Raw genomic sequence first — 23345 nt, forward strand, 5'->3', positions numbered from 1 at the left:
CGAGTCCACACAAAGATGGAAAGAAGGAGAAATGTGGTCATAAACCTCCGTTCATTCTACACAATTTCCCCAAAGAAAAGAAAGATCCAGACGGACTAAAATTGTAAGTTTCTTGCACACATTTATTTTATGAATATCCTGAAACTGTGCCGAATTATAATGTGGTTGATGACGCCGTTTTCGTGCATCAGCTTTTGACTGTAATGTTGCGCCAAGAATGACGTGGTGTGTAATATTGTAAAATTGACATGTTCCATAAACAAACTGCATGCATGCACATATCACTGTATGTCTGTCAACTTATCAAAACAAATGTGACACCAAAGAGGTTATATGTGAGACACACCTTCCTTGTAGTCATTACGAAGCCGGCGGAGTAGCGATTTCTCATCCCTGCTTAGCAAATATTCTGCGGTATCCACAGTTTCAGTCTCTGGACTTCGTCTAACCATCCGTCAGCTGCCTTAAAGGGGTCAGAAATTTGTCTCCAACTATCAACAAGGACCGTCATTTTTGACAGCAGCTCTCTCTTCCTCCTTTGTCAGCACTAATGTAGTGGTCTGTACAGATGCAGCACACACAGGCACAGCCAGCTCTTCTTTCCATTTCTGTCCACTGCCGTACGTAGTCCTGGTTGTAACAGACAATCCGCGGAGCTTACAACAATGCTTTAAATCGTCAACTTTCCAGCGGTTGAAATGATCCAAATCACAGCACTCCTCGCTGCTTTCTGCCGCCATAGTTTGTGGGTTGGTAGACTAAAAATTTAGCCTACCCATAATGCGCCACATGGCCCGAGATGCGTACTTCGCTTATTCATTTTGTGGTGAACTGTGTGTTTTTTTGCCACTCTGCCACTAGGAGGCACTCTTATTTTTCAGTTAAACCAACACAAACAGTAAAGGGGCAGCATCAAACACAATACACTTTTCACTTATTGTGACAACATGGTGACACTTAACTCACTAAGCCAATTGAACTACAAAAAAAAAAATAAATAAATAATAAATCAACAACACTAACAACACTGTTAAACTAACTTGAACCAAAGTAACAACATTTAAAACCCCAAAACCGAGAACAATTTACAGGTTTACCAACAGGCTGGTATCACTCCAAATTATTTTGCAGAGTATCATCACCATGATTCATGATTTTACTCTTCATTCATATGTAGGGGCACAGAGTGCATTTATTTTTTAATTTCCCCTTCCCTTTCTGTGACAACCAATCACATCTCTTACAGGACCAGGTCATACTGAGCAATGGCGTCAACCCTGCCTCCTTACTAAGACAGGAGTTTCTGTCAACTCCTTGCCCAGAGATGCTCTCAGGCACCTCTTGGGTCTCTCTGAGGTTGGGAGTCCTTGACAGGATATTTAGTCTCAGTTAGGAGCTCTTTGAGATGCACCAAGCATATGGGCCCAGGGTAATTGATAAAGTAGGGTATTGCCTGTTGGGGTGAAAAATGGTGGGGACCTTGTGTGCCCTGTGGCTGCTACAGTAGCCATGAAGGTCCAACATGAACCCTGAACATGAGACAGCTAACGGTGAAATCACAGATCCTCAAAGGTGGGCCAGGTGGAGGAGTTGATGGCTTAATCCAATGGCTGTGAAGGTGGATGAAGGTTGCAGCAGGTCCTCAGACTGCCATCGTCTGGGATTTCCCAGCCATCGGACCAGGCTAAGGACCATGTGATTGTCAGCATTCACAACATCCCCACATTAAACAAACCCACACACAGACATCTCTAGATTGACCCTGGATGTCCAATTCCTGTCCAACATCCCATCCAGGAATTGACCAAAATGCAATCTTCCTCAGCACTGAGAGGCTGCCCAAAGACACAGACAGGTTCCCTGAAGTGGACACACCTGGAATCAAATGCTGGTCTACACTGTACCATTACATGCAGGAGTATTTGGATGGGGACACACTTTTATAATTTGTCTCTATACGACAACACAACCAACTGAAATGAAACAGTCGAGATTCCTGTCTGACGTCGATTGTTGACTTTAACTGAACGTGTTTAACAAGAACACTGCATAAAGCATTTATGAATTACAGCCATTTATATACGCAGCTCCTCTGCTATCAGAGGCCATAAGTAATTGGACAAACCAAATGCAAATCATCACTTTTACAGCCAGTTGCTTAAGGGGACAAATACATGAACATTTGCAACTCTTTGACTTCATGAAGAAATACAAACACTAAGGTACCATATGGTAAATCTGTCTGGAGTAGGCAATTCTCCATGCAAGAAGGAGATTGGTGAGGGAAGCCAACAAGACACCAATGACAGTTTTGAAGGTGATCTTGTGCAGCTTTTGTCTGTTGTACAGCTTCATGGTGGAGTGGCAAACAGAAGGACCATCACACAAAGTGAAATTTCACCTCCAGTTTCCCAGAAGGCACATGAGAAACTCAAGCTTCGGTTTGATCCCGTGTTTTTGCAACATGCACAATAACATAAAACAAAGATGTGCAGGCTTATGGAGCTGCCTGTGAAGTCTTGCTGCAAATGGCAGACTCCCGGTGACCACGAAGGCCACTGCAGCTTGGTATTAATACTAAAATGACTTGTACTGAATGTTTTTGTATGTTTGGACCCATTTCTGGAACAACTTCACATTATTTGAGCATAACAGAGTTTGGGTCAGAAAGAAGAGGAAAATAAAAACTGGAGTTGTTGGCAGCTCCAGACCGAGTCCTTCACCTCTTATAAATATTCCCTCTGAATTCCGCTCTGCTCTCCCACTGAGCCTTGGTTTGAATCATGTTTTTTATCTATTGTTACGAGAGTTTTCTTTTCTCTTTCTTCTGCTGGTTTTGGAAGCTGTTGGAGACGTCACATCCACTCTGTGTCACTCTTAACTCCAGAGGACGTGTCAGTCTACTGATGACGTACGTCTTCACGTCGGGCTTCCATTTCTTGATGCGTCCTCAGGCTCGTGTAGTGACATCAAAGAGAGGAGCATCATTTGTTAAAGCTCTCCTCTCCCCTGGGCACCAGCAAGACACAAAGACAAACGTCTAATGTGGACAGGTGTCCTCATCCCTCACCGCTCAGGGCCCTGGTTAAGTCAGTGAGAGAAAAAGATGGAATGAGAGAGAGCGAAAAAATGACAGCGTGTCGTGGACGCCTTCCCAAGCTCCTCCTCCTCTGTCCTGGCAAAAGATCCAGCTCCAGACTGGAAAGGATACACCTACAGGAGCCGTGTAACCCCCCCAACCCAACCCCAGTTTACTGGTCACACGTGTTGATCGTTACTCTGCCTGTAGTCTGCTTCCTAAAGGCCATTATTCAAAAATGACTGAAGGTAAACTGTCAGCCTCTTCCTTTTCTGAGAGGTGAGAATTGCACCCCCCCCACACACACACACACACACACACACACACACACACACACACACACACACACACACATCATCAAATACTGATCATGTCATGTCATTGGTCACGTGTGTTTATACAACCCCTGGCAAAAATGATGGAATCACCGGCCTCGGAGGATGTTCATTCAGTTGTTTAATTTTGTAGAAAAAAAGCAGATCACAGACATGACACAAAACTAAAGTCATTTCAAATGGCAACTTTCTGGCTTTAAGAAACACTATAAGAAATCAGGAAAAAAAATTGTGGCAGTCAGTAACGGTTACTTTTTTAGACCAAGCAGAGGGAAAAAATATGGAATCACTCAATTCTGAGGAAAAAATTATGGAATCATGAAAAACAAAAGAATCACTAGTATTTTGTTGCACCACCTCTGGCTTTTATAACAGCTTGCAGTCTCTGAGGCATGGACTTAATGAGTGACAAACAGTACTCTTCATCAATCTGGCTCCAACTTTCTCTGATTGCTGTTGCCAGATCAGCTTTGCAGGTTGGAGCCTCGTCATGGACCATTTTCTTCAACTTCCACCAAAGATTTTCAATTGGATTAAGATCTGGACTATTTGCAGGCCATGACATTGACCCTATGTGTCTTTTTGCAAGGAATGTTTTCACATTTTTTGCTCTATGGCAAGATGCATTATCATCTTGAAAAATGATTTCATCATCCCCAAACATCCTTTCAATTGATGGGATAAGAAAAGTGTCCAAAATATCAACGTAACTTGTGCATTTATTGATGATGTAATGACAGCCATCTCCCCAGTGCCTTTACCTGACATGCAGCCCCATATCATCAATGACTGTGGAAATTTACATGTTTTCTTCAGGCAGTCATCTTTATAAATCTCATTGGAACGGCACCAAACAAAAGTTCCAGCATCATCACCTTGCCCAATGCAGATTTCAGATTCATCACTGAATATGACTTTCATCCAGTCATCCACAGTCCACGATTGCTTTTCCTTAGCCCATTGTAACCTTGTTTTTTTCTGTTTAGGTGTTGATGGCTTTCGTTTAGCTTTTCTGTATATAAATCCCATTTCCTTTAGGCGGTTTCTTACAGTTCGGTCACAGACGTCGACTCCAGTTTCCTCCCATTCGTTCCTCATTTGTTTTTGTTGTGCAGTTTCGATTTTTGAGACATATTGCTTTAAGTTTTCTGTCTTGACGCTTTGATGTCTTCCTTGGTCTACCAGTATGTTTGCCTTTAACAACCTTCCCATGTTGTTTGTATTTGGGTCCAGAGTTTAGACACAGCTGACTGAACAACCAACATCTTTTGCAACATTGCGTGATGATTTACTCTCTTTTAGAGTTTGATAATCCTCTCCTTTGTTTCAATTGACGTCTCTCGTGTTGGAGCCATGATTCATGTCAGTCCACTTGGTGCAACAGCTCTCCAAGGTGTGATCACTCCTTTTTAGATGCAGACTAATGAGCAGATCTGATTTGATGCAGGTGTTAGTTTTGGGGATGAAAATTTACAGGGTGATTCCATAATTTTTTCCTCAGAATTGAGTGATTCCATATTTTTTTCCCTCTGCTTGGTCTAAAAAAGTAACCGTTACTGACTGCCACAATTTTTTTTTTCCTGATTTCTTATAGTGTTTCTTAAAGCCAGAAAGTTGCCATTTGAAATGACTTTAGTTTGTGTCATGTCTGTGATCTGCTTTTTTTCTACAAAATTAAACAACTGAATGAACATCCTCCGAGGCCGGTGATTCCATAATTACTGCCAGGGGTTGTAGAACTGATTTGTGTCTGATCCCTGGCAGCGTGTCAGCTATCTCAACGGTCACATCAGATACAATTTATTCCAGGGGCAGTTTGAGCTCATACAGAGCATCCAGAAAGTATTCCCAGCGCTTCACTTTTTCCACATTTTGTTATGTTACAGCCTTATTCCAAAATGGATGGAATTCTTTTTTGCCTCAAAATTCTACACACAGTACCCCATAACAACCTGAAAAAAAGTTGGCTTTTTTTTTTAAAAACTTAAGAAATCGCACGTCCATAAATATTCACAGCCTTTGAAATAAAGCTCAACATTGAACTCAGCTGATTGGACATGATTTGGAAAGACACACACCTGTCTACATATAAGGTCCCACAGTTGACAGTCAGAGCACAAACAAAGCATGAAGTCAAAAGAATTGTCTGTAGACCTCTGAGACAGGATTGTCTGGAGGCACAAATCTGGGGAAGGGAACAGAAGCATTTCTACTGCTTTGAAGGTCCCATTGTGCACAGTGGCCTCCATCATCTGTAAATGGAAGAAGTTCAGATCCACCAGGACTCTTCCTAGAGCTGGCCACACGTCTAAACTGAGCAATCAGGGGAGAAGGACCTTAGTCAGGGAGGTGACCAAGAACCCGATAGTCACTCTGTCAGAGCTCCAGCATTCTTCTGTGGAGAGAGGAGAACCTTCCAGAAGGACAATCATCTCTGCAGTAATCCACTAATCAGGCCTGTATGGTAGAGTGGCCAGACAGAAGCCACTCCTTAGTAAAAGGCAAATGGCAGCCCACCTGGAGTTTGACAAAAGGCCCCTGAAGGACTCTCAGACCAGGAAAAACAAAATTCTCTGATCTGATGAGACAAAGTGTTAAGGATTTTATATATATATATATATATATATATATATATATATATATATATATATGTTATCACTGTTAAACATTTGTACCTTCGTCTTCTTTCTTATGAAAACGGTGTTGTGCTGTTTGCACTTCACCCTGAGAATGTACGTGTTATTCAACCTTGTTTTAGCTTTGTCTTCTTTCTCATGAGAACGGTGTTGTGCTGTTTTGCACCTGTCTTAACCAAGCCTGAGAATTCAATTTTGTTTTAGCACTCTGGGGTCAATCTGAGCTGGGAATGAAGGGCTGGATGTACTTATTATTATAATATAACTTTGTTTTCGCAGCCTCTAACGACTGGGAGTAAGAGAACGTTTTGACTGTTGTGATGTGGTGCTTAGTGTGAAGGAGTGTGAAGGACAGGACACTTCAGGCAGATGCAGAACAGCTGATAACTGCAACAGACGAACGAGATGTGCTGACCTGTGTAAAAGAAAGTGTCCTTCCTTACAGCTGCACTTATTGACGTATGCGTTTATGTTACGGGAAGAAACTTGTCTTGCGTCATCACCCCCACCCTTAGGACAAGTTTTTTGTTTATGTGATGAGGGCGTCTCTTAATAAAAAGAGCGGAAAAGCAGGCCAGACTTTAGTGTAGCTTTGGTGTACAGCCTGGCCGCACTCCGCGCGTAAAATTTGACTTTCTGTCTCACTGGTGTTTCTTGACTCTGTTTGTCTTGTTAAAGGTTTTAAAAATGTTTGGAGGAGAAAATACCCAACATTGACTGGGGGCTCGTCCGGGATTTGAACCCGGGACCTCTCGCAATCTATTTTTTGTCTTTATGGGTTCGATGCATATGCAAAACAGCATTGTAGAGCATGCATGACATGTGCAAAACACAACTCACAAGGCAATTTGAGACCCCAAAGAGACAAATTTCCAACACCACAATATCCCTTTCAAGTGATTCATATGGCTTATATACAGCTGAGTAAACATGAAGGGAAGGAATTTTGTTTAGTCATAATTGATGCCTTCTCAAAATGGGTAGAATTGTTCCCTACAAAACATGCAGATGCACTTACAGTGGCTAAAGCATTATGCAAAGACATCATCCCACGATTTGGAATACCAGAAACAGTTTATTCAGATAATGGAGCGCATTTGTTAATACAATAGTGCAATACGTAGGAGAAGCGCTACAGGTCAATCTCAAAAATCATTGTGCTTATCAACCACACAGTGCCGGAATAGTGGAAAGGACAAAGGGCACATAAAAGGGCGCAATAAAAATAAGATTAAGGAAATGTATAGAAGAGACTAAACAAACCTGGATTGAATGTGGACCTAGTAAAATTGTATATGAGAATAACACCAACACCATCAGGGTTAACACCATTTGAGATACTTTATGGACGACCATATCGTCTACCAATTTTGACATGGATACTAAAACAGCAGATGAGGAACAAACATTAGCAAATTTTATGAAAAAGACATTAACACAGAAAGAGATAACTTAAACACATTTACTGCCGAATAATTTTGATCTTCCACAGGACGGCCTTCCAGTAGTCTAGCCAGGAGACTGGGTGTTCATCAGAGTCCAGTCCTCGTTGGGAAGGTCTATACCAAGTGCTGTTAACAACACCAACTGCAGTAAAGATAGCGGAGAAATCAACGTGGATACATCTAAGTCACTGTAAGATACAGCGGTGTTGGCTGCCTCCACAGTGTAAGGGGAAGTCTGGCTACAAAGGGAGTCTATTTAATTAGCAATAGATTGTCTCAATGCCAGTGAAGCAGGGAGATCCTTGCACTATTAGGTGAGGTGGTTACAACACTGTATCCTAGCAATCATGACTGAACTACAGCAGACCCCGGAGCGGCGTGCTCAGCGTCGCCGCTGCCGGACTGTTGGTAGGGCAGCCGGTTGCGTTGTGATCTTAGTGTGTTTCGTGCTCCTCGGATTCCTGGCCTGGTGGAATGGAATTACGTTACTAATTGTTATGTTTGTTCACAGATACCTATATCCTCAACACACCCAGCTCTGACGGCTAAACCGTACCCTGCTAGGGTGACAGAATGTCTTATCATACGGATGCATAATCAAACTGTATTTCGGGGGCAGCAGTTCTCAGCAAAATCTGATAAGATGTAACACCACTTGCCTCAGTGCAACCACTTATATGATAGGGATTTCAACAGAGGACGTACAAGCGTGCCCAAGTGCTGCTCCATTGACTAGACTGAAGGGAAATGCAAAAATATCATCACGTTAAATTGTCATCACAAACGGCCATTCCCAATTTGCTTTACGGGACAGGGAATAAAACTGTAGGTAAAATTAAGAAACGTCTGTGTACCCAAACGTATGTTTTATCAAATAATTTAAGCCTAACCAAAACATAATATGTGGATGGTACTTATCTTCATCACACTGGACGGGGATGTAATTATACAGGCTCCTGTCCATGGGGAACGGATGAATCATGTGCTTATGTTAGTAAGTTTTTGCTACCACCTGTAAATGGTACTCCGGTGTATGATGACATCTATTGGCTTTGTGGTTCCAGACTGTACATGAGTCTCCCACCAAATTGGGGTGGTGTGTGTGCACCTACCCAGGTGACTGACCATACATATGTGGTAGGACCTCCACAGAGAAGAATGGCAGCACCAGACGGAGGAGATTGATATACCCAGATGTGTTACCACATGATCACATGTGGGGCTCGGATGTACTAAAGGACCAAAAAATTGTGGTCTGTAGGAGATAAAATAGCACATTCATTGTTCCCCTGGATAGGAGTGGGAAAAAATTCATTAATGATTGAAACTCTGAATTATCGATTGGGTCTGTTCATGAATGTAACTAAAAAAAAAAAATAGTAGCAGCTCAAAACACTGAAATAGATGCTTTACGTACCATGGTGATGCAAAATCGCATGGTTTTAGACTTGCTTACTGGTTCACAGGGAGGAGTTTGTGTTCTGCTGAACACAACATGCTGTACTTTCATCCCAGACTCCATTCATTCAGTGGATGTGCAGGACGCATTGGAAGAGCTGAATAAACTTCGTGATGCAATGCATAAAGACACCCTAGCCGTGAACCGGTGGAATCCCTGGTCCTGGTTGACTTCAGGACCATGTTGGCAGTTACTATTGAAAATGGTGACACCAGTTATTATAGTCCTAATTCTGATTGGACTTTGCATGTGTTGTGTGATCCCTTATATCAAAACAATGGTTGGCAAAATGGTGTCAAATACATTTGTACAGTGTAATCTGGCCTTCCAACAAACTATGCCAAAATATCAAGCATTGAAACAGTCAGACCTTAGTGGAGAAAACTGTAATGACTGTACTGAGAATTATGATGATATTGAAAAGCTCACAACTCCAGTTCAAGCTTGAACTGTTGACGTGATGAGTTAACACACTCTTAGCCTATGAAGCTTTAGCTGAAAAAGTAATAAGACAAGTGGTGTAGTCGAATAATACAGAAAAAACAGTTCATTTATACCAGTCGGTAGGAGTGATGTATGGTGGTGGTGTGGTGATAACAGAATCTTTGACAGATTGCCACGAAATGTGTCAGGTTATTGTGCATTAATATCATTATTGTTACCCATGACCCCTGAAGACGTTACGACATATGCAGCCTCTCTTATTCCTGAGGATTGGCAGAAAGGCATAGCCAGACATAGAGTAAAAAGAGATTGGAAAGGAGTAGGAAATCCAACATATATTGACGCAATAGGAGTCCCCAGAGGAGTGCCTGACGAGTATAAACTGGTTGATCAAATAGCAGCTGGATTCAAATCTTCCATCTGTTGGTGGTGTTCAATTAATAAAAACGTGGACAGAATAGATTAAGTTAATAAACTAACTAACTAAGCTGGGTGATGCCTACTGTATGTTTAACAGGTGATAAACAGGTGGGAAATGTTAAGGATTTTATATATATATATATATATATATATATGTTATCACTGTTAAACATTTGTACCTTCGTCTTCTTTCTTATGAAAACGGTGTTGTGCTGTTTGCACTTCACCCTGAGAATGTACGTGTTATTCAACCTTGTTTTAGCTTTGTCTTCTTTCTCATGAGAACGGTGTTGTGCTGTTTGCACTTCACCCTGAGAATGTACGTGTTATTCAACCTTGTTTTAGCTTTGTCTTCTTTCTCATGAGAACGGTGTTGTGCTGTTTGCACTTCACCCTGAGAATGTATGTGTTATTCAACCTTGTTTTAGCTTTGTCTTCTTTCTCATGAGAACGGTGTTGTGCTGTTTTGCACCTGTCTTAACCAAGCCTGAGAATTCAATTTTGTTTTAGCACTCTGGGGTCAATCTGAGCTGGGAATGAAGGGCTGGATGTACTTATTATTATAATATAACTGTTTTCGCAGCCTCTAACGACTGGGAGTAAGAGAACGTTTTGACTGTTGTGATGTGGTGCTTAGTGTGAAGGAGTGTGAAGGACAGGACACTTCAGGCAGATGCAGAACAGCTGATAACTGCAACAGACGAACGAGATGTGCTGACCTGTGTAAAAGAAAGTGTTCTTCCTTACAGCTGCACTTATTGACGTATGCGTTTATGTTACGGGAAGAAACTTGTCTTGCGTCATCACCCCCACCCTTAGGACAAGTTTTTTGTTTATGTGATGAGGGCGTCTCTTAATAAAAAGAGCGGAAAAGCAGGCCAGACTTTAGTGTAGCTTTGGTGTACAGCCTGGCCGCACTCCGCGCGTAAAATTTGACTTTCTGTCTCACTGGTGTTTCTTGACTCTGTTTGTCTTGTTAAAGGTTTTAAAAATGTTTGGAGGAGAAAATACCCAACACAAAGATTGAACTCTTTGACATCAGGTTTGGAGGAAACCAGGCACCATCCCTACAATGAAGCATGGTGGTGGCAGCATCATGCTGTGGAGATGTTTTTCAGCAGCAGGAACCGGGAGACTAGTCAGGATTGAGGGAAGGATGAATGCAGCAATGTACAGAGACATCCTGGATGAAAACCTGCTCCAGAGCGCTCTGGACCTCTGAGTGGGGCGGCGGTTCATCTTTCAGCAGGACAATGACCCTAAACACACAGCCAAGATATCAAAGGAGTGGCTTCAGGACAACTCTGTGAATGTCCTTGAGTGGCCCAGCCAGAGCCCAGACCTGAATCTGACTGAACATCTCTGGAGAGATCTGAAAATGTCTGTGCACCGACGCTCCCCATCCAACCTGATGGATCTTGAGAGGTGCTGCAAAGAGGAATGGACCAAACTGTCCAAAGATAGGTGCACCAAGCTTGTGGCATCACATTCAAGAAGACGTGAGGCTGGAATTCTGCCAAAGGAGCATCAACAAAGTATTGAGCAAAGGGTGTGAATACTTAACACGTGATTTCTCAGTTTTTTTTTAATTTTCTAATAAATTTGAAAAACAAAAAATCAAAAAACTTTTTTCATGTTGTCATTATGGGGTGTTGTGAGTAGGATTTTAAGGAAAAAAATGAATTTCGTTCATTTTGGAATAAGGCTGTAAGATAACAAAATGTGGAAAAAGTGAAGTGCTGTAAATGGACTGCATTTATATCGCGCTTTTCCACCTGCATCAGACACTCAAAGTAAGTAAGTCCCTTCGGCTGCTCCCTTGTTTGCACTCGGGGTCACCACAGCAAATCCAAGGTGGATCTGCATGTTGAATTGGCACAGGTTTTACGCCGGATGCCCTTCCTGATACAACTCCACATTACATGGAGAAATGTGGCAGGGGTGGGATTTGAACCCGGAACCTTTTGCACTGAAACCAAGCGCATTAGCCACTTGGCCACCACCCCTGCTGCATCAGACACTCAAAGTGCTTTACAATAATGCTTCACATTCACCCCAATGTCAAAGTGCTGCCATACAAGGTGCTCACTACACACTGGGAGCAACTAGGGCAGATCTGGGCAAACTGCGGCCCGGGGGCCACATGCGGCCCTTTGCATGTCTCGGTCCGGCCCTCATGAGGTCTGTGATTATTATTACATATATTAAAAATGTCAAGCTTGTGTGTTGCAAATCATTAGAGATGTTTATTTAGGTATATTTAAATATTTGCATATTATTATTACAATAATAAAAATTACCTAAAAAAGCTATTAAATAGGTAATTTTTTGTAAAATTTGTGATGGGAGACAGTCGCGTTATCGATGGTGTGGCCCTTGGGCATAATTCAGGTTCCCTATGTGGCCCCTTGTAAAAATTAATTGCCCACCCCTGAACTAGGGGATTAAGGACCTTGTCCAAGGGCCCTTAGTGATTTTCCGGTCAGGCTGGGATTTGAACTGAGGATCCTCTGGTCTCAAGCCCAACGCTTAACCACCATCACCTCCCCAAACTGTGAATACTTTCTGGTTGCACCCTATAATGCCCTGAGCCAACACCCACTCCCCCCCCCCCCCCCCCACACACACACATCAGTTGTCACCCACTTGTTGTAGGTGGGGTCTACAGCTCCTACCCACGGCATGATGGAAAAACAGTCACCAGGTCTAGTCTCTAGAGGGGATCGTTTCACGCAAAAACAAATGCGTCTGGGTCGCGTCCCTCATGATGCCTGAAAAGAACGTCAGCTATTAAGGAGAATTATGATGATATTATCATAGTGGACACACTGATATTCTCAATGATGAGGACCACTGTTGTCATAGTTTTTCCATGATAATGACTGTGAGGAGTCGTCTCCATGACGACGATGATGATACTAAAGTGTCACCACAATGATGGCGGCAATAGTCATTACCATGATGGTAAAGATGACTGACAGCTGTCTTAGTGATATTTGCCATCTTGATGATAAAAAAAAAACTCAGCCATGATAAGTCATCATTATGATTATAACATTTTTTTGTTGATAAAATCGCTGTAGTCGTCATACTGATATTGTCAATGATAATGATCATCATTAGTTTTTGTCATAATAATAATAATAATGACACCAATCATCAAATTGACGATGATGATGATGCGTTAGCCGGCCTCATACACTGTGCTACTCAACCCTGCAGAACCTAAATTTTCCAATATATTCGGAAACCCAAAAATCATTGAGGAAAATCAAGTGAAATGCTGAGTTAAAGTGAAGTTAATCCCCAGTTTCCCTGACATCATGCTGTTTACCATCAACTCACTCCTGCTCAGATTCTGATTCTCCTTTGAATGCAGGCATCATTAGCAAAGCTAGCAAACAGAGTTTCACACGGGAAAAACATCATCCAAGGTCTACGCTCCCGGGATCTTCAAATAGACCCTAAATACCTCAGCTCACATCCAGGGGTCCTAATTACTTCAGACTGTTGAAAACGCCCACCGGCAGCCTGAGGCCGGGGCTTCACCGAGGACAGGCCTGTTTAGAATAGATCCTGGCCCTGGGATCAGTCGGGTTTTCCTCTGTTCTTCATCTACGACAGCATCAGACGGAGGAAACCGTCTGTGTGCTGAGCTGGCCGGTCGTGATGCTCCGCACATGTATATATAGCAGGGCAGCGGAGACTGTTGCAGGATTATTATTTCCAGAAAGTCGTGGTGCAGAGAAGCAGTGGTGCAGGAGGGCATGGATTTAGAGTGGAGGAGTTAAAAAACAAAAAATAATAGAGCCACAGATACCTTTAGATCACTAGATCCAAAGTATCAACACACACACACACACACACACACACAGATCGATCTGAGCAACACAACAGAACCGCTGACGTCCATCTACAGTAACACAGATACACATTAAAGGGCAAAAAAGACATCAGGAAAGAGAACTACAGCTGTGAGAACACATCTGTCCACAGCAGAAAGAGAACTGAACTCAACACTGCAAACCTGCTTCATACAGACCCTGAGTGGTTTTAGTTTCCACGTGAAAAGAGTTTTGAGGCTGCAGTTTAAAAAGCATAAAAATGTCATCAAAACAAGACACTGAATATTCATGAAATTGCATTTTCCAACTAGTCTCTATTTCATATTTTCAACTCACATTTTACTTCCCGATAAGAAAATTGAGCAACTCAGATCTAATGTGAAGTGGAAAAACAATACTGGACCAGAACTAACGTCACAGACTCGATTTTCACGGCAAACACAAAATCAGGCAGACAGACTCTTTGTTCCCTGGAAACACGGACGTTTTTCTCCCTCCAGCTTCATTTGTTTCATTTTTATTACAGAGGTGATGATCTCGTGGTTAAGTGCTGGGCTTGAGACCAGAGGATCCTCGGTTCAAATCCCAGCCTGACCATAAAATTACTAAGAACCCTTGGGCAAGGTCCTGAATCCCCTAGTTCAGGGGTGGCCAAGTTCGGTCCTCAAGAGCCACCTTCCTGACACTCTTAGTTGTCTCCCTGCTCCAACACACCTGAATCCAATGAAAGGCTCATTAAAAGTCTGCTAACAAGTCTTTCAATGGATTCAGATGTGTTGGAGGAAGGTGGCTCTCGAGGACCGAACGTGGCCACCCCTGCCCTAGTTGCTCCCAGTGTGTAGTGAGCACCTTGTATGGCAACACCCTGACATTGGGGTGAATGTGAGGCATTATTGCAAAGCGCTTTGAGCGTCTGATGCAGATGGAAAAGTGCTATATCAATGCAGTCCATTTACCATTTAGTTAACCTTTCAGCTCTCGGTGGAATGACAATTAACAGCAACTAAGAGCGCCTGGTGAGTTAAAAGCCTTTTTTTTGTAAGAGTAGACGTTTGCAGACATGGAGATTAGCTGTAATCACAAAGACTTGAGAAAAGAGCAGAAAGATGAAAGAACTAGAGCATTCAGGCTGTGGACCCTCACCATCCTGATCCAGCTGAATCCCTTAACTGTCCACTCTTCCTTCAGAATGCAGAGATTCCACAAGCTAAATCTAGATTGTCCTCTACGCCTTGTGCAAATTTGACCCCCCACCCCAGAGGAATTAGACCTCTCATTCAATGGTGTCAAAATTTAGAGCAGAACAAGTTGAATCAGATGATACGTCCTCCAATCAAAAGTAATTATGAAGAAAAATGACTATTTATTTTAGTGCATTTCCATCTGAATCAGAAGCAAATCGGAAGTGCTTTACAATGATGCCTCACATTCACACTGATGTCAGGGTGCTACCATGCAAGGCACTCAACTGCACACGGGGTACAACTGGGGGATTAAGAAGGGCCCCCAAGTGATTTTCCAGTCTAGCTGGGCTTTGAACCCTGGATATTCTGGTCTCAAGCCCAACATTTAACCCCAAGACCATCACCTCCCTCTTACAAATATTCCTGAGAATTTAGCCAACAACCTGTAAAATCCAGTCTTAAGTCCATAAAAATGGCCAAGTGCCATCAATCAGAAGCTTGATATGTCAGATATCCAGCCAGGACTTGGTGCCAACATAATATCTGATATGAATGAACTCAGTAAAACAGGTGCTGAGATTTAGGTCCAGACTGAAGGACAGAAACACACGAGACAATCAAATATCCCTCATATGAACCTCTCACCAACTTCTAGGCCAGGCTTCTTTATTTGTAGCCGTAGGTTCCAGCGGATGAGTCATCCACACACACATTACAAAAGACAACATAATAAAAGTACTTTTAGGTTGAGCTGGTCTTGAAGGACAACCAAGCAACAGTGGAACCCAAACAGTTTTACCTCTATGAGAAGCATTTCACCAGAGGCAGAGGACAATATGCTGAAAATGGACCCATCACTGAGAAAGGATTCAGATTTCAGTTCAGCCCCAAATCAAATCATTCATCCCTCTGCCAACACCGACTCCTACACAGCAACGTTTGTGGAGTAAAATTTACTCTGCTGGGACCCGTTTTGGTCCCAATCTAAATCAAGTTCTATCCACTCTGTCACGATGCTAAATCAAGTCGTTCAGCTCGAGAGAGTTGACTTCACCCTGTAGAGTTTATGTAACTATTTGGAGAGGGACCGGCAGAGTAAAATTTACAGTGTGCACAATTCCGTAATATATTTGTGAGTACTCCTGTCCACAAGTAGACAATCTACCACCATAAAAGAAGTACAGGGTTTATCATGGCACACGCACAAAACATCACAGACACAAATGACAGAGTGACACCCGGCAGGACGGGCAGGAGGGAGTGAGGAGGCGAGGAGGCAACCCAACTGACAAGAACGCACAGCAGTTAGTCCTCCAGAAAACAAACGCTGCATGAAGCTTCTGCAGAGCGATGCAGAGGCACGCCGTGTATCGGCCAAGACAACATTCCTTCCCGCCATAGACCTCACACGTCCAGCGACCGAGCTAGAACTTTGGAACACAAGAGTACACAAAGAACAGCAGGTTGTGGGCAGAGCGGCGCTCAAACCCACGGCCTCCGTGAACAGGTGCAGCTCTCAATGTGCATCCATCAGTCACACACTTGTTCTGGAGAGAATAATTTAATTTAAAAAGCTCTTTAGTGCCCCCCCCTCCCCCCCACATGCCCAACAAGTCGATAAAGAGCCACTTCTGCAACGTGTCAATAAAGTGATTAGAACCTGTGCAGCCTCACTGCTGTAACGACCATCGACTCTCACTGTCCTCAGAATAACTGTGGAAGAAACCACAGTGGCCCGGCCGAGGCTTGGCTTTAGGCGTGTAACCGCCGGGATCAGAAAACCCAACTGGAGTAATGTGGATACATCAAAGATAATAAATAGGATGAAGTGTGAGTAAGATGGAGCCCTGCAGGCTGCGTTACATTATTACAGTCTTTTTTTTTTCCTGAAAAACTTTTTTATAAATAGATTTGGAATATTTTGGGGGACGATGTTAATTAAACGTTCTTGGGAGGACCTAAATATTGTGCATAAAGTCAAACATACTTCTGCAATTGCACACATGATATGATATGTTTCCTACGATCAGGAAAGTACTCTGTGTGCACGTGAATAATTAACGTGACGCAAGTGTGACATGCAATTAGGGAGGAGCCGGTTTGACGTCGACCGAAAGATAACTTCACTCACAAATACAGCAGTGCGCAGTACTGAACAGTACTACAGCGGTGCGCAGTACTAAACAGTACTACAGCGGTGCGCAGTACTAAACAGTACTACAACGGTGCGCAGTATTAAACAGTACTACAACGGTGCACAGTATTAAACAGTACTACAACGGTGCGCAGTATTAAACAGTACTACAGCAGTGCGCAGTATTAAACAGTACTACAGCAGTGCGCAGTATTAAACAGTACTACAGCGGTGCGCAGTATTAAACAGTACTACAGCGGTGCACAGTATTAAACAGTACTACAGCAGTGCGCAGTACTAAACAGTACTACAGCGGTGCGCAGTATTAAACAGTACTACAGCGGTGCGCAGTATTAAACAGTACTACAACGGTGCGCAGTATTAAACAGTACTACAACGGTGCACAGTATTAAACAGTACTACAACGGTGCGCAGTATTAAACAGTACTACAGCAGTGCGCAGTATTAAACAGTACTACAACGGTGCGCAGTATTAAACAGTACTACAGCAGTGCGCAGTACTAAACAGTACTACAGCAGTGCGCAGTATTAAACAGTACTACAACGGTGCACAGTATTAAACAGTACTACAGCGGTGCGCAGTACTAAACAGTACTACAGCAGTGCGCAGTACTAAACAGTACTACAGCAGTGCGCAGTACTAAACAGTACTACAGCAGTGCGCAGTATTAAACAGTACTACAGCGGTGCGCAGTATTAAACAGTACTACAACGGTGCACAGTATTAAACAGTACTACAACGGTGCACAGTATTAAACAGTACTACAACGGTGCGCAGTATTAAACAGTACTACAACGGTGCGCAGTATTAAACAGTACTACAACGGTGCACAGTATTAAACAGTACTACAACGGTGCACAGTATTAAACAGTACTACAACGGTGCGCAGTATTAAACAGTACTACAACGGTGCACAGTATTAAACAGTACTACAACGGTGCGCAGTATTAAACAGTACTACAACGGTGCACAGTATTAAACAGTACTACAACGGTGCGCAGTATTAAACAGTACTACAACGGTGCGCAGTATTAAACAGTACTACAACGGTGCACAGTATTAAACAGTACTACAACGGTGCACAGTATTAAACAGTACTACAACGGTGCGCAGTATTAAACAGTACTACAGCAGTGCGCAGTATTAAACAGTACTACAACGGTGCGCAGTATTAAACAGTACTACAGCAGTGCGCAGTACTAAACAGTACTACAGCAGTGCGCAGTATTAAACAGTACTACAACGGTGCACAGTATTAAACAGTACTACAGCGGTGCGCAGTACTAAACAGTACTACAGCAGTGCGCAGTACTAAACAGTACTACAGCAGTGCGCAGTACTAAACAGTACTACAGCAGTGCGCAGTACTAAACAGTACTACAGCGGTGCACAGTATTAAACAGTACTACAACGGTGCACAGTATTAAACAGTACTACAACGGTGCACAGTATTAAACAGTACTACAACGGTGCGCAGTATTAAACAGTACTACAACGGTGCACAGTATTAAACAGTACTACAACGGTGCACAGTATTAAACAGTACTACAACGGTGCGCAGTATTAAACAGTACTACAACGGTGCACAGTATTAAACAGTACTACAACGGTGCGCAGTATTAAACAGTACTACAACGGTGCACAGTATTAAACAGTACTACAACGGTGCGCAGTATTAAACAGTACTACAACGGTGCGCAGTATTAAACAGTACTACAACGGTGCACAGTATTAAACAGTACTACAACGGTGCACAGTATTAAACAGTACTACAACGGTGCGCAGTATTAAACAGTACTACAGACCTTTCATGTAAGCCATTGTTTTTTACTTGTTTTTGGATTCATAATTACGTGTACTCCCAAAGCTCACCGCAGAACTGAAGGCAAAAGTCTGGTAAAAGCAACAAGTTTCCAGAGATTTTCCACAGACATTTTACATGACTCTGTGGCACTTTGCTTTGAATTCTGACCACAGAAAGAAATTTGTTGATGTTGTTTATTAGCCAATTTTTGCGCCTCATTAACGGGGCTAAAGTCGTCCATTCACCAGTATATCCAGTGCAGCGCCGTACTGACTTGTTAATGATGTTAATTTCAAAATAATGCCATTCTTCCTCTTTCAGTTACTCTTTAAAAACATGATTTGCACATTAGGTGGCTTTCCCCATTTAAACTGGAGTCATCTGTATGTGGATTTTTAAAAAAATCCATATTATATTATTTACATTTTTATTTTTATTTATTTTTTGAATAACTAAAATATTCCCACGATAGATGGAATATATCCGTGCTGAGCTCACAGACGGACAGAACCACGTGACATAAGATGAGGTTTGCTTACTAAAAGCTCGTAACGTTGAACACGAACACGTTTGTAACGTGGCATTTCCAGACTGCTAAATCTTGCAATACCTGTATCAATCACAGTGGCGGTATAGCCACAGACACACGTATAGGAGCAAAATGAAGAAGACACTTGAGCAAAACAACAACAAAAATAAGAAAGTTTTGAAAAATTCAATTATGCCACCTTGTTGCTCTGTGTTGGCAAACGAACAATGACACTCGTGACACGCGGATCTGGACACGCACTGAAAGAAAGCATTATGATGCTAAATCTGAGACATTCCTTTGAATACAAAGCTAACTATCAGCTACACCCTTTATTGACCGACAGCAAAACATCGTCCAATCAACAGATGAGTGCAGTTAGAAATTGGATTTCTTTTGTCTGTCTGCATGTAACCATGACAGTGGAGACGGTGACATGTGGAATATTTTTAATGACATCACAGAGCAGGAATGTTTGGACTTGTCAAAGGTGATGAGACGGAGAACAACAACAACAAAAAACATCCTGAATCTGCATTGAGCTCTCCAAAGTCCAAAGAGGAAACACTGGAACATTTACATGAATTTAATTCATGCAGTACAACAATAAACAAGAATACCGCAAAACCATGTGTCATTTAGGCAGGAGAGAAAAGAAAAAGATAGAAAGTACCAGAAGGACACGTTTTTGACAGACAACAAGGATAAAAAGATGATGCTCTTCACATAAAGCTAAATTAAAACCATAATAAGCCAAAAGCTGTCGTGTGCTTGGACTGGACCTTTGCATTTTTGGTGTGTGATTAAAAAGTCAGATTTTTAACTTCAACATTTTATTTTGAATAGTAACTTGTGTAATTTGGAAACAAAGCTCAAGTCTTGAAATATTACATCAATAAGTTTTAACTTTTTTGTTTGTTTTTTCTCGGATTCCCAAAATTAGCAATGCCAGATTAATATTTTATATGTTTATGGAAGTAGAGAGTTTTTCTGAAAGCTGGAACCAAAGTTTGAAAAAATAAATAAATAAAACGATTTAAAAGTAGTGATCAGCAACAACAAACATCCCTATTCCAGAGGGTGCCGCTCAACTATGATCAGCCACAATCCAAAAAAAAAGTGCAAAAATAGGATTAAATGATTTAATCTGGTTTGCCTCCAAACAGGTTGCCATATAAAGTGGACACCTGGCAACTGGTTGTCTTACAAAGTGCATACCTGGCAACTCTCCCAATAACAAAAGAAAAGGAGTTGCACCTTCAGCCAGAACTGCAACAAACACTGCTTCAACTCCAAATTTTTACCGCGATGGAACACGATCAAACACGCCTCAAGCCGTGGTCTCTACGAATACCCCGTTTAAAGGAGTTCGAACACAACTGAAGCCATTAACACTATAAATACCCCGAAGTTACCACGTACTGTCAACTGTTTAAAGAATTAGGATGAAATTTTTGAACAATTCAAAAATTGGATCCCAATTTTAAATCTGGAGCTGATAATGACTAACTATTGCATATTACAAGTTTGCTCAAGATTTACAAAGATGGCTCAAGAAGATACTGTGGTGCTGCAAAATGTGTCCCGATTTGCAATTCATGATTAAATGGGAAGGAATAGCCCATTATTCTGCCCCCTGGTGGATAAACTGTAAAGTCTTCAATCATGCTGCCAAACATGTAAACAAGACGCTTGTGATGTGCATTTTACATTTGGCACTTCTGCAGATGATGATGCCCTTGAACATAAGGGGTGCCACACTCGGCACCCCTGGAGAGGATTGCTGACAAATTTCAACCAAGTAGCACATATTCAAGATCACAGACATGTAAAGATCCCAACTGGATCCAAAGTCAACCTTGAGCCTGTCTCCTTATCCAGGACACAGAGATCCACGGGTCAAGACGCACAGTAAAAAGGTTGGATCCTACCTGTCACAGGTGAACGCTGCTGCGCATGCGCAGCTCAAATGATTTCTATAAAAGGATATGGGTTGCAGACCATTTTGAGGCACCAACTCCGAGGCCGCGTGGTTTGTTTCAGGTAGAAGAAGACCACGGGAGCCAGAGTGGGGTAGGGCAAACTCTCGTCGCCGCTCGCTGACGCGTCCTCACCGGCGGTAGAAATCCCGTCGGGCGCTGGGGACGCCGGGGATTCCGGGGCAGCCACCGGCTCCGCCTCGGCGCGCTCTCTGCTTCCCGCCCCGACCCCGGACAGGTCGTTGAGCCGGATGAAAGTCCTCGGGAGAGTGGAGCGACCCTCCGAGCCCCTGGACTCGGGGGCCCCGGAGAGATTTCCCTCATCCTCGGCCATCATTCAGCTCCTGCAGCAACACACAAATCAAGAAATGTAAAAATCCACATTTTATTTAGAATAAAAAACACCCAACTTTACATACAGCGCCAGCAGAGTGCTGATGGAGACATATGCTCACAATTACAGTTAATATTGGAAGGCGCGCGCACCGCTGAGGGTCCAGGAAAATATGCATCCAGCAGCTCATCGAAAAATGAATCCATAAAGTATTTTTGGGGGACAAGACTGAACGCAAAGGGTTTTTTTTAATTTGGCTTTTTGTTTTTACTAATCAATAAAGCTCAACTGTGTTCGCCTTCATAAACTGGCCTCGGCGCGGGGCTCCTATAATAAGGCTTTTACGCAGAAACGGAGCCAGAATTCTGTTCGGCAACAAAACCCGACTCCAAACATTTTGCACCTTTATTTTTTCAGTAGATTTCTTTCCAGACTGTAGAATTGTCTCACTCAATCTCTCTTTTTTAAATCTTTTCTTAATTACCTGTAATGGACCCTGGAGATGTGCCCAAACCGCGCGCAGTCATCGCATGATCACTTTGTTGTCGTGGTCATAAAGTCCACCACAGCTTGAAAATCGAAGGACTGAAGAGGAGGCCGAGGACGAAGGAGCGAGGAGCAGGGGAGGAAAAGGGGGAGAGCTGCGGAGCGCGTCGTTTCCAGGTGGTGCGGTGCGTAAAACGCCGCCTGAGGAGACGCGGTGCGCCTCCGGTGCCCGTCTTCAGTGTCAAAGCCTCTCCAGGGGTCTCAGCAACACCTCAGAACCATCTCCCGATCCAAATAACAATTTTGTTGGAAAGGAGCAGCCAGATTAATTTTTTTAACCCACTTTTGCGGCGGAAAACGTCTTCTTTATGATTGTCCTCCCTCCTCCGGAGAGCTGATGGAGTGCAAAAAGCAAGAAAGCAATTAATAGTTTGTTTTTCCTCCTTTAAATTAACAATCCGGCACTTTGTTGCAACCACAGGCGGTTTTCAGCTCCTATCCCCCATCATGCGTGTTCTGATCCGTGGATGCTGCCGCGCATCTTTTCCTTAAATAGAAACAAAGCCGTTGTTTTCTAACTGCCATGAACGCGCGTCTCCATTGTTGCGCACAAACGGACCGGAGCGCCTGCTCGCGCTCTCGTCTCCTCCACACTGTGTTCGGTCGGTTCGGTTCGGTCCATCAGCAAAGCTCACACAGCTGGACGGGAGATCCGAACTTCTCACTCGCTCTCTCTCAGCCAATCACAGCGCGGCGCGAGTTGGTGGTTCTCCGTCATTGGCTGAGCGGCCTGTCGATCGAAATTCAACCGGCCGGAGGAGGGAGCCAAGCAGCGGGAATTATATTGTCACTGTCAATTAAAGGCGAGGGCGTGGCCGCACCTCTGCAAGACCGTCCTGTGATTGGTCCACAACTTAATGCTGAAGGGAAACATTTCAACTGACTACAACCTGATCTGGTTCAAACTAAATCCACCCAACTTGGAATGTTTCTCCCAACACTTTAATTCAAAAGTCTTTGGTATACTTTGTAAGGCAAGAGGTCTAGTTTTTGTCTTGTTTTTAAGTTGGATTAATTTCACTTTTTCAGCGAAGATTTGAATGGGTTAAACATTGAAAAAAGTTAAATTTAGTCCAACTTAAAACAAAACAAAAAACGTGTCCTCTTGGCAAAACTGTTTTGGGCCTGCATTAATGATAAATGTTCAACA

The 23345-nt window shown here is 42.9% G+C and overlaps 1 protein-coding gene across 1 annotated transcript in view; it reads right to left on the bottom strand.

Annotated features, from left to right (window-relative positions):
- cacna1g (calcium channel, voltage-dependent, T type, alpha 1G subunit) overlaps positions 1–22781 on the bottom strand; it is a 518682-nt gene extending 495901 nt beyond the window's left edge. The window contains 2 exon segments of the mRNA XM_034194509.1: positions 21327–21659; positions 22134–22781. Of these exon segments, the coding sequence (XP_034050400.1) occupies positions 21327–21652 (326 nt within the window). The 5' untranslated portion in view covers positions 21653–21659; positions 22134–22781.
- Positions 22782–23345: the final 564 nt, after the last annotated feature.

The sequence above is a fragment of the Thalassophryne amazonica genome, chromosome 18 (genome assembly GCF_902500255.1).
Source record: "Thalassophryne amazonica chromosome 18, fThaAma1.1, whole genome shotgun sequence".
Classification (NCBI taxonomy): domain Eukaryota; kingdom Metazoa; phylum Chordata; class Actinopteri; order Batrachoidiformes; family Batrachoididae; genus Thalassophryne; species Thalassophryne amazonica.